Source organism: Mastomys coucha, chromosome X, assembly GCF_008632895.1.
Source record: "Mastomys coucha isolate ucsf_1 chromosome X, UCSF_Mcou_1, whole genome shotgun sequence".
Classification (NCBI taxonomy): Eukaryota; Metazoa; Chordata; class Mammalia; order Rodentia; family Muridae; genus Mastomys; species Mastomys coucha.
The window spans coordinates 60,493,635-60,505,379 of NC_045030.1; the positions used below are offsets into that span (position 1 = coordinate 60,493,635).

At 40.1% G+C, this 11,745-nt stretch overlaps 1 protein-coding gene across 1 annotated transcript in view; it reads right to left on the bottom strand.

Annotated features, from left to right (window-relative positions):
- Map7d3 (MAP7 domain containing 3) overlaps nt 1-11,745 on the bottom strand; it is a 27,810-nt gene that overhangs the window by 1,216 nt on the left and 14,849 nt on the right. The window contains exons 8-16 of the mRNA XM_031364090.1: nt 11,648-11,740; nt 10,429-10,556; nt 10,011-10,183; nt 7,857-7,986; nt 6,027-6,171; nt 5,195-5,302; nt 2,478-2,565; nt 1,756-1,942; nt 127-518 (exon numbers count right to left, since the gene is read on the bottom strand). Of these exons, the coding sequence (XP_031219950.1) occupies nt 127-518; nt 1,756-1,942; nt 2,478-2,565; nt 5,195-5,302; nt 6,027-6,171; nt 7,857-7,986; nt 10,011-10,183; nt 10,429-10,556; nt 11,648-11,740 (1,444 nt within the window). The remainder of the gene's footprint in view (nt 1-126; nt 519-1,755; nt 1,943-2,477; nt 2,566-5,194; nt 5,303-6,026; nt 6,172-7,856; nt 7,987-10,010; nt 10,184-10,428; nt 10,557-11,647; nt 11,741-11,745) is intronic.

Below are 11,745 nucleotides of genomic sequence, written 5' to 3' on the forward strand. Positions count from 1 at the left end.
AAAAAAAAAAAAAAAAAAAAAGGACTTATATTTTATATGTGGTAGGAGACGCAGGGCATAGAAATCATTATAAAGTCATGCATTCTCTCAAATCTAACTTAATGGAAAATTTTTCTAGATCATTACCTACAGACTCAGCACTCTCTTCTACCTCTCCTCTAAATGCCAGTCTGGAATAGACGGAAGCAAATGGATGTTCAAGAGTAGTTGCTCTTCCAGCTATGTGAAGTTGGGACAAAACCTTGGTTAAGGGGACAGAAACACATTTCGCTCTTTTCTTATGGTCCAAATGTGCCTGAGGACTTTGGCGAGATCTCATAGAATCCGTTGAACTTTGTATGTTGCTACCAGGACTGGTTTTTACGACAGGTTGTTCAGTGATCTGACTAAGGTCTATAACTCTGTCATAAACCCACTCCTGATTGGTAGTGTCACTTTGAGTGGGACGGATGGTGGTGCCGCCTTCCTTTATTTTTCTACTTCTTATTGGGTGAGTAGGTATTTTTCTAGCTGGTAACCTGGAATGAAATATTGTAGTTAGAATCCTGGTTATTCCAAAACCATGAAAGGAGCTTTATCATACAACTTCTGAGAAGTGCTTTGGATATAATAAATCACCTTTCCACATGCTAGAACGAGAAGGGCCCACAGAACACATTGTCATTCAAATTGTATTCTAGATATCCTAGAGACACCAGGGTACAAAAGCAACTGAGAATGCCCAAACCCAGTAACTGTGTGTGTGTGTGTGTGTATGTGTGTGTGTGTGTGTGTGTGTGTGTGTGTGTGCGCGCGCGCGCGCACGCGCGCACCAAAGGAGGCATGAAAAGATGCATGAGGAGGATACTTGATGCTCTGCTCTGTTACTTTCTACCTCATTCTTTTCAAACAGGCTCTTTCTTCTCACTGAATCTGGCAGCCGGAAAGCCATAGGGACCCTCCTGTCTCTATTTCCTGGATCCCATAACTGGAACTATGGGTGAGCATGTGGCCACACCTGGCTTTTTCTGTGGGATTTGAACTCAGGTCCTTATGCTTGCACCATAAGTGCTTTTACCCACTGAACCATCTCTCTAGCTCCCTGCTGCCTTTCTTAAAGTCAGTCAATGGCACAGATGGTAAGAGAACTGGTGCAAGAGTTGAATGTAGACCTTTGCTACTGTTAGCAGAACCCAGCCTCTTAGCAGATATATGTGTGTGTGTGTGTGTGTACATATATATATATATACATATATGCATACATATATATGTATATATATATATATGTATGTACACACATACACTCTAGTGGGCCTCAGAGCTTTATAATCTTTCAGGCTATCATCTCGGCAGTGTTCATTTCCAACTTAACCTCTGAGACTGCTTACCAAAATGTGAAAAAAGCATATGATTGTCAGTTTTGGAGTGGCAGTTAAAAGAAAGACAGGTAGTGCTCGTTTTATACAGTCAATAAATGAATCCACATTTATCATGCAAACAGAAAGATTTTGATGTCGGATTAATCTGGGCTTGAATTTGGCCAATAATGTGTAAAGCCTCCATGTATCTCATTGTCTATAAAAGATGGGGATAATGATCTTGGCCCAGAGGAGGCTGCTGTGGGCATTATTTTGTTTCCATTAAGTTGAGTGCTTGACATGTTTGGTGTATGCAAACTAAGTGCTCAATTGATAATAAATGTTCTTCAGGATTCTAAGGATGTCATTCATAATTTTTCCACATCTATTTGGATGAGTAAGGTGCTAGGAGACTTACTTTGTGCCTTTTCCTTGGATTGTAGGGTATTGGGGGTCTTTCTGTTTGACAGCTTTCGTGATGCCGCTAAAATATACATTTTTGTCAGTTTCAACCTCACCAGCTCCTGCTTGCAAAAACACAAGCTTTTGAGGCCTTGTCTTGGCATCCTTGTGAAACTTTTTGAGTTTCACAGATATTTTTCCTCCTGGAGTGGAGAGAAGAACATGAAAGCTGGAACTTCAACAACGACAAGAGAAATCAAAACTTCTGGTCCTGGTGTGATAGAATGGGGGTCCCCGCCCAAGACCTTAAGAGCCAGACAAGTATTAGTCTGGGAAAAGAGGCCTAGCCTTAGCCTGAGCAGCCTCAACATGTCAGGCCAGCTGAGGGCTGCCTAGCATGCGCATTCATTTGCCTGGCTCCTAATTCACTGATGATAGGGAATGCATCTTTAGGGAATCTCCTCTTTTCTTTGCTAGTAAGGGCTGATGTGTTAAAGATTAGCCTTGCTTCCTATACCCTTGACCACCCCCAATCTCCCACTTAGCCCATTCTGCCTTTGAGTCTGGTTTGACTTCAACATGTTCCTGACTGCTTTCAGCTCCCCTCTCATTCAAAAGCAGACCCAGGGGCTCTAGGCAATGTGCTTTGTCTGCACTTTCAGCAGGCTTTTTAAAGCCAATCTTCTTACAGTAGTATCACTGCTTGCTCATATGTGTAACCCTGAGGGACAAGCACACCTGATGGAAACACCTCAAAAGAGTCTTCACTTCCTGTTTCACGTTCGTCATCAGCTTCATCTTCAGATGAAGAAGACATTTCTAAAGCCTATGGTTAGCAGAGAAAGTCATGATTATATGCATTTAACCATCCTGGTCTAGAACCTCAAAGAAGTAAAAGATTATGTTGATGGCCAATTTTTGGCATTTCAAATAAAAGGTTTTTTTAAAAAAAATTATCAATTTCCTTAACTGGCCACATGACAGGCAGGTGGCTTTTTTTTTTTTTTTTCCAGCTAGGGCAACACTTAAAAATGAACAGTTTCCTTGAATAAGAGTGCAGGCAAGGCCTTCAGCCCTCACCTCACATTCATCCTCTGCTTAGAATGCTAGTGAAGTCAGGATGGGAACAGTAAGCAGAGCAAGATGAACACGAGAGCAAGGAGCAGGTAAAAGGTCCATGAGTTGAATGAGGTTTGAGGTGGTATCTCAAAGCACTTCTCTGTTGAGAGTGGTTCTGATGCTAAGGTCCTGTTCAACAATTGGTTCTTGATCGTTCAATAAAGATACCAGTGGCCAATGACTGAGGACGGGGCGGGACACTTAGAGTTGCATAGGAGGATGCAGGGAGAAATGGTGGGGCAGTGGGGAGAAGAAGGAGGAGGAAGACAGGAGATAAAGCCAACCAGCCATGTAAATTTTTGGTTGGAGTGGCCACTCCACTTACACCTGGGGTGGCAGGGGAGGTTTAGGAGTTCCCAGTTGAGTTAGCAAAGGCATTTTAAGATTAACGTGTGTGTGTGTGTGTGTGTGTGTGTGTGTGTGTGTGTGTGTGTGTGTGTCTTCCTGCATGTGTGTGTGTGTTGTTGTTGTTGTTTTATCCATGGATCCAAGGGAATCTGGGTGAGGGCTGGTCTGCCTGGAGCTTAAAGTGGGGTTCCAAAAACCAACACACTACACTTCTCAAAAAACAACATTTCTATCACACATTTGTCATGCACCTTTATGGTTGGAATAAGGACTAGGTATAAAAAGCAGCTTGTAGCTAAATGGTCCAGAATGTAGAGAAAAAAAGTCTCAAGTGCATGTACTCCATTCAGAAGACGCGTCAGTAGAAACAAATAGAAAACACGTGCAAACAACCAGAACCAGACAGGGGGAGGGCTAAATTCATTTCACCAAAAGACAATAAAAGGTAGAAACACATACTTCCAAAGGACTTCTACTTAGAGTAGGTAAAAAGCCCTGCAAATCAGTCAGAAGAGCAGGTGGCAGAATTGGCAGATAGACACATGATGGTACAAGGCTCATCAAAGTGGATGCCTGAATGTTCAGTAAGTATGTAAAAAGCATTTAAGTTATCAGATGATGTTTATAAAATCAACATTAGGAGCTTCTCTCTAACAGAAAATGATAGTAAGACAAGGCACAGATTTCAAGAGGCTAGCTTCAAACATAACAGCAACCACAAAATGCGGTGTAGAACATTCAAGGAACGGTTAAAAAAGAAACATAAGAAAAAGACAAACTGATCCAAAGTTTTAGGCAAGAAGACCTAAGCAAGCATTTCACACAAGAGACCATGAAAGCAAACTAGTTAGAAAAGCAAGCTCTAGGTTTTTAAGGACCAGTGACATACAAATGTGGCACTGTATTTCATTACCAGCAGCCTGGTTAAAAAAAAAAAAAATGAAGAGATACCAAGGGCAGGAAGCAAGAGGAAGTCATATACATGAGGTGCAAGTGAAGACTACTGTAGAGGTATTCACATCTGTCATCCTTATACACTTCATTATTTCCTCAACCCTCTATGTAAAGGGAAATAAAAATGTAATTGTGAGAGAGATGTTTTTAAAAAGACAGTGTTTCTGAAGCAATTGATTACCCTGCTATATACCAGGCAATGGCTGTGACTATCCCAACACCACAGACTTAACAAAAGTCTCGGGGCAGCGGCTGGGTTCCTCTTCTGGTTCTTGTTTCATGTATAAAATGCTGTGAATGGCATCCGTTGTTGTTACTATCTCAACACAAACACCCCAATGGCAACCATGTTCCATTTCCACACACAGGGAAATTCATGTTAGACTAAACACATATCGTTGCAAACTAATTAGAACTCTTAGACCACAACTACATCGAACAGTAATGAAAACAATGCACCTCAATGACCCTGTGGTTCCATGAAATCTTGTTCCTAAACCAACAGAAGACAGAGGAAGGATGTTCTCTGGGGGCGGGGGGTGTTAGGAATTCTCTCAACTGCATAAGGTGAGGAGACTTTTGGTTTGTTTGCTGCCTTAGAGTGACAGAGACCTTGCAGTACCCCAGCCCAGGCAAGGGACTGCATAGAGTTGCATGAAATGAGGTCTTACCTTATAAATAATCCAAACCTTGACCTTTCAAAGAGGCCTCTACTTCTTTCCACCATATGTACTGCAAATCCCTCACAATTTAGAAGAAACTCTAACTTCCATTAATCTCTGTCAGCCTAGAGCCACCCAGTTAAAAAGAACATTGATCCTACCGGTTTGGTATATTGAGACACTGTTATAATGCCAGTCATGAGGTACACCGATAAAAGGGCAGCCATTGGTACATTAGTCGGCTTCTTTGCATAAACAACCGCAGTGGGAACACAGCTGAGGACTAACACATACTCGATTCAGGATTTTCAGAAAAATGTCATAACCTGTACCCAACATAATTAATACAAAGCACATGAAACAGAAAATTACCTTTCTCCTTTCTGCTCTTTCTTTCAAGTATTGTAGCATAATTTTTTCCCGTTCCTTCTTTCTCTGTTCAGCACTGCCCTGAGATTTCATCATGGCACTGTCCTTTTTCTAGGAATTTTGTGCAAAAATATCACTAATTTCATTATATCAGAATAACAAGGAAATGTTAGTTGCAAGCCTGCAACTATGGCACGAGGCATTTATTATCCATTTTCAAAGTTTTGTTAAAAAGCACAGATTGAGGTTAATGTGATCTGAAATGTTTCAGGCACCAAAATACCCTTCTGAACATCTGCTCACCTTACACTACAGCAGTGGTTCTTAATCTTTCTTATGCAGTGACTCTTTAATACAGTTACTTATGTTGCAGTGACTCCCAACCATAAAATTCTTTCATTGCTACATCAGAACTATAATTTTGCTACTGTTGTGAACTGTAATGTAAATGTCTTATGTGCAGAGTATCTGATATATGACTCCCCATCTGAAAGGGTCCTTCCGCCCTTCAAAGAGGTCACAACCCACAGGTTAAGAACCTGATTTCAAGTTATTAACATGGAAAGGAGTTAACCTTCTTACATTTCTGAAAACCTAGGAGAAAAATGCATAAGTTTCCTGCCAAAGTAGACAAACATTTTAAGGAGCTTACATACAACTAGTTCTGATAAATGATACACAAAAGCTGAAAATATAAATTAGGCTGTGGCAATGTGGTTTTTGGACACCATAATGTAAAACTGCAACCAGCTCAGTGGTCAAGACTGCTACTTTCTATTGCAAATGCACTTTCTAAACTGGTTCCCTGTGCTGCTAGAGTGTCAAGATCACAGACCTGTAGCTGTTCCATCTGCCCTTCTGGTGACTCAAGAAGTATCTTTGTTGGATTGATTTCTTGTCGCTTCTCTTTGTGTGGTGTGTATTCTTCTGCTGGGACTTTATCTAGTTTCTCTGCCATAGCTTCTGATTTCCTAGCAATGCTGAAGGTATTAAAATAACTTTAGTAATTTTTTAGCTGCTAGTGTATACAGCTTGCAGGACTATGTAAGCATTCATAGTAAAATTGCTTGTGTATAGTAATACAATTTATCTATACAGCAGATTTGCTATATTTTCTGGGTTCTTACTATCCAAGAGTTAGACAATCTTACCCTTTGAAATGATGGAAGCAGACCTTTGGGCAGACAAAAAGATTTCTAAAAAACACCAGACTACTTGATACACATATGCAAGAGAAAAATGGTCACCCTTTAACTATTTTAAAGATAGACTCTGTAACATCTTCTTTAGATGTGAGCACACCAATCTCACCTAGGGCTGACAGGTAATCTGGAGGAGGGTCTAACTGTGAGCCAGTATTCGATGCTTTCAAGTGCTAGATTATCTCTGTTTACATAAGAGAAGGAATAATAATTTTCAAGTTATAAATTTCTTGCTGTTCAAAGTATTTTTTTCCCAAGCAACTGTATTTTAAACATTTGCTACTTAGAAATAAAGTCACGGGGCTGGAGAGATGGCTCAGCGGTTAAGAGCACTGACTGCTCTTCCAGAGGTCCTGAGTTCAAATCCCAGCAACCACATGGTGGCTCACAACCATCTGTAATGAGATCTGATGCCCTCTTCTGGTGTGACTGAGGACAGCTACAGTAAAAAGAAATAGTCAGTACTATAGGTATTTTGTATACTCAGTGGACAGGGATTGACATTACAAGATACGACATAAAATGTATCACAAGGTAGATCTCAAGGCAAGAACATTTCAAGTTCAAGTAAGCACAACTGAACTTGAAATTCCTTACCAGTGCAACAGTCTTCTGAGACCCTGGCGACATAAAGATCAACCACAGTTATTTCTCCTTATCTGTCTGTTTCTTTCTGTCTCTGGCTCCTCACCCCTGACCTCTATCCCTGTCTTTTTGTCCTTCCCATGGAGGTGAACAGAAATGCTATGTGGTCATCTAGATGCTGCTGCTGAGATGGAATCCTGGACATGATTTTGGTTCCTTTTTACATTGTCCTACCACACCTTAATGGTGAAGGATGTATGGAGACTGAAAAGGGTGTGTTTGCTGTTCACTCTGGTACCTTTCTAAGTGGTTTCCATTTTTGCTTTCTCTTTCCTCTCTTGTTCTTTTTTCTTCTCTCTCTCTCTCTCTCTCTCTCTCTCTCTCTCTCTCTCTCTCTCCCTCTCCTCCTCCTCTCCACACCCCATTTTTGTTTTTTGTTTTTGTGTTTGGAGACAGGGTTTCTCTGTGTAGCCCTGACTGTCCTGGAAGTCACTCTGTAGACCAGGCTGGCCTCAAACTCAAAGATCTGCCTGCCTCCTAAGTGCTGGGATTAAAGGTATGTGCCACCATTGCCTTGTTCCTTTCTTCCTTCTTTCCTTTCTTTCTTTCTTTCTTTCTTTCTTTCTTTCTTTCTTTCTTTCTTTCCTTCTTTCTTTCTCCTTTCTTTCTCTCTTTTTCCCTTCCTTCCTTTATCTCTCTCTTCCTTTTTTCTTTCTTATCACACTATCCTTCCTTTACTTGATCAGAAGGCAATGACAGACTTTTCCTCACTGAAGAAAAATTAAATTGACATTTAAAACTTTGAATTTGTGGGCAAACTTTCAAAGTTTGAACTTGCACCCAACGTTCCCAGCTAGAAAGGGTTCTTATGTGCTGACCTTTGCTTTGTCTCTTCTTTCTGGACTCTTTCTTTCTCCTTTTTGCTTTTTTGCTCATATGCAGCATGGTATACCTGTATCAAAGATTTCTTGGCCACATCACCACTTGGCATATTTTTATTATCAGATTCTAGTTTAAAGAAACATGTGAAACAGTTGATTAGAGGACCTATTTCCTCTCAATCCCACAAAGAAGTAAATGAGATTCCCCCACATTAAAAAGTATATGAACACAGATCGTCTTGGGTGAAGAAACACCATCACCAAGGCAACTCTTTTTTGTTTTGTTTTGTTTTGTTTTGTTTTGACACAGGGTTTCTCTGTGTAGCCCTGGCTGTCCTGGAACTCACTCTGTAGACCAGGCTGGCCTCAAACTGAGAAATCCGCCTGCCTCTGCCTCCCAAGTGCTAGAATTAAAGGTTGCCCGGCCCAAAGCAAGTCTTATAAAGGACAACATTTAATTGGGGCTAGCTCACAGATTCAGAGGTTTATAGTGGGAGTATGACTGTGTCCAGGCAGGCATGGTGCAGGAGGAGCTGAGAGGTCTACATGGTGATACCACTACAGCCAGGAGACTTTCTCATAGGCGGCTAGGAGGAGGATCTCTTCCCCACTGGGCGGAGCCTAAACACAGAACCTCAAAGTCCACTTACACACTTCCTCCAACAAGGCCATACCAACTCCAAAGAGGTCACACCTCTTAATATTGCTATTTCCTATGGATCAAACTTATTCATGCCATCACAAAGATCAAAATTAATCAAATGCTAATTAGGGAAATTGTTCAAACCCCAACTCATCCCTAACAACAGAATTAGCAAGTTGTCTCTTTCAAACAAGTACACATTCAAATATTCAAAAAGCAATGGAGTGTTTCTGCTTTGATTTAGCTATTTAGAGACAAGTCAATCAAGGACTCTATGAGGAAAGATTAAAATATGCTGAAGTCAAGTTTGTGCCTGATCCAAATAAGGAGTAAAAATCTTAAATATTTAACCAAACAGATCACATCCGGCATAAGTGTGGAATTTGGACATTATTTTTATTGCTATTTGTCTAAACTTTGACAACTCTCTATATACATGTGGTTATCATCCAGTGGATAGCTGCAGGTAAGAAAAGAAGACACAGCTACCAGTAAAATAAGGCATATTTTATATGTAAATGTATATTAAATATATCTCTACATCTCAAATATATATTATATATCTCAAATATATACATATTTTCAGACAGAGTCTCACTATTTGCTTTGTTCTGGCTATACTAGAACTAACTCTGTAGATTAAGCAGCCACAAATTCATAGATCCACCTGCCTCTGCCTCCTGAGTGCTGGAGTTAAAGCTGTGTGCCATCAAGCCTGGCTCAACACAGAGGTCCATTATACTATTTAGTTGATATCACTAATTCTGTTGTATTAGATAAATTATGTAGAAATGAAAATTTTAAGACATCAAGAATAACTAATTCATAATAAAAGATCATTTGATACAGCGAATTCACTGGAATTTCTCATAAGAACCAAAATTCCCTAGTATGCTTGAGGCCAAGTAGCATTGGCATGTGTAAAAATGCATGTGTAAAAATGCATGTGATAGGCAAAGTAACAGGGTGCACTTTTAGGAACATGGATAGAGTGTAAGCCTATGTCACATGTCATCTATGTACATGGAAACTGATCTACATCTGATAAAACGTATTCATCCACTAGTAGCTAAGTGAACCCACCAAGAACAAGCCAATATCTGAACTGGAAGGGCCCACAAGGATAATATACCAGCCCTCTCATTTAACTTAGGCTTTAAACATTGTTCCAAACATAACATTTCCAAACAGAGGTAAGCAAGCAGAGAAGCAGCATTTTAGGGGATTAGGGCTTGCTTAATTCTCCTTAAACTAAAGATCACTCCCCAAAGTTTTGTTATCAAGGGAATAAAATTGTAATGATTCAACTACTTCAAGATTTTCTGTGTTGCTAAAATAAATTCCTTAGGGAAAGAATTTTTTTTTTCGAGACAGGGTTTCTCTGTGTAGCCCTGGCGGTCCTGGAACTCACTCTGTAGACCAGGCTGGCCTCGATCTCAGAAATCCACCTGCCTCTGCCTCCCAAGTGCTGGGATTAAAGGTGCCACCACTGCCCAGCCAGAATTTACCTTTTATGATCATATGCTTTTGGATGGTTTCTTTTTTGGCTGTTACTACATCTAGTGCATTTGACATACGTAGGATATTCTGAATTGGGGTTATTTTAAATGATAAAAAATTCTTCGTTGATAATCTTGATGAGACTGGTAGAGGAGATGGAGGTCGTATCTTTCGACTCTGCCTGCCGTGAAAAAGTAACAAATGTGTGTGGATTATTTTTCAGTATATAATTTTATATAATGCAATATATTGATACAAGGAAATTTTAAACTGGAGATTTTCATAATAGACAAAGTAAAGCTACTTCATTTTCCCATTTGCAATTGTTTACCTTGCATATTATATTGTTTCATATAGGAAATACTGATAGGATCTTTGTTTCAGTAAAATTCTTATATGGAAAAACTGTAAATAGGTTTTACTTACAGAGCCTTTATGGAAGAAAGTGGGCTACATTCAAGGGCAGGAGATGATGGCCATCTATAACATGGCATGTGGCATAGTAAGGGCTTCTTGGTGGTAAGGTTTATATTTCTTTTGTCCATTTCTGGGTTCTATACATACCAATTCAATGAGATAAAAAAAGTTAGTAGCAATCTTTATACTACACCTATTTTTTCATAAGAAAATATTCTGAATAAAATAGTATCATGGTTCCTGGAGTCTCTAATTTTCTCTTTTTCTTTCTTTCTTTCTTTCTTTCTTTCTTTTTTTTTTTTTTTTTTTTTTTCTTGAGACAGGGTTTCTCTGTGTAGCCCTGGCTGTCTTGAAACTCACTCGTATAGACCAGGCTGGCCTCGAACTCAGAAATCCACCTGCCTCTGCCTCCCAAGTGCTGGGATTAAAGGTGTGTGCCACCACCACCTGGCTCTAATTTTCTTTTAATTCATGAAAATTAGATACTATTCTTCTAGACTAAGAGGTTACACAATGCAAGTATATCACAGAAATACATTTTTAAAATCTACTTTGGGGACTGGAGAAAATGGCTCTGCAGTTAAGAGCACTGGCTGCTCTTCCAGAAGTCCTGAGTTCAAATCCCAGCAACCACATGGTAGCTCACAACCATCTGTAATGAAATCTCATGCCGTCTTCTGGGGTGTCTGAAGACAGCAGTAGTATACTCATATACATTAAAGAAATAAAAATATATCTTTAAAAAAAAAAACTTCTAAGCTGGGCTGTGGTGCCATACGCCTTTAATCCCAGCACTTGGGAGGCAGAGGCAGGCGGATTTCTGAGTTTGAGGCCAGCCTGGTCTACAGAGTGAGTTCCAGGATATTGAGGGCTACTCAGAGAAACCCTGTCTCAAAACAAACAAAAAAACAAAACAAAACAAAAACCTTCTACTTCAAATCCAAATCAATTTTAAAACCTCCTTGAATGGTCCAGAACATTCTTCAAAAATGTTTTTCCTCCAAATATGGGAACATCTCACATTAAGTGCTTAACAAATCTCTAGCGAGTTCCTTTAGCTTTGGGAGATGCCTTCATGTCTTAGAAGGCATTTTCCCTCTTGCCTATGGTGAAACTTCCACCATTCCCTCAAGTGCCAGCACAGTCACCGTGGGTGGATGGTGCCTTACCATTTGCCTAGGCTGGGCTTTGAGCGCTCCCCGTGCTAAGGCTGTGCTTACACACTCACCTGTGGTGATCCTTCAACATTTGCCACACGTTGTCCTCCCACACTTGCTTCAAGGTGTGCTTCCCTCCTGGCCTGAAGGGAAGGTGCTTCTGTTTTAA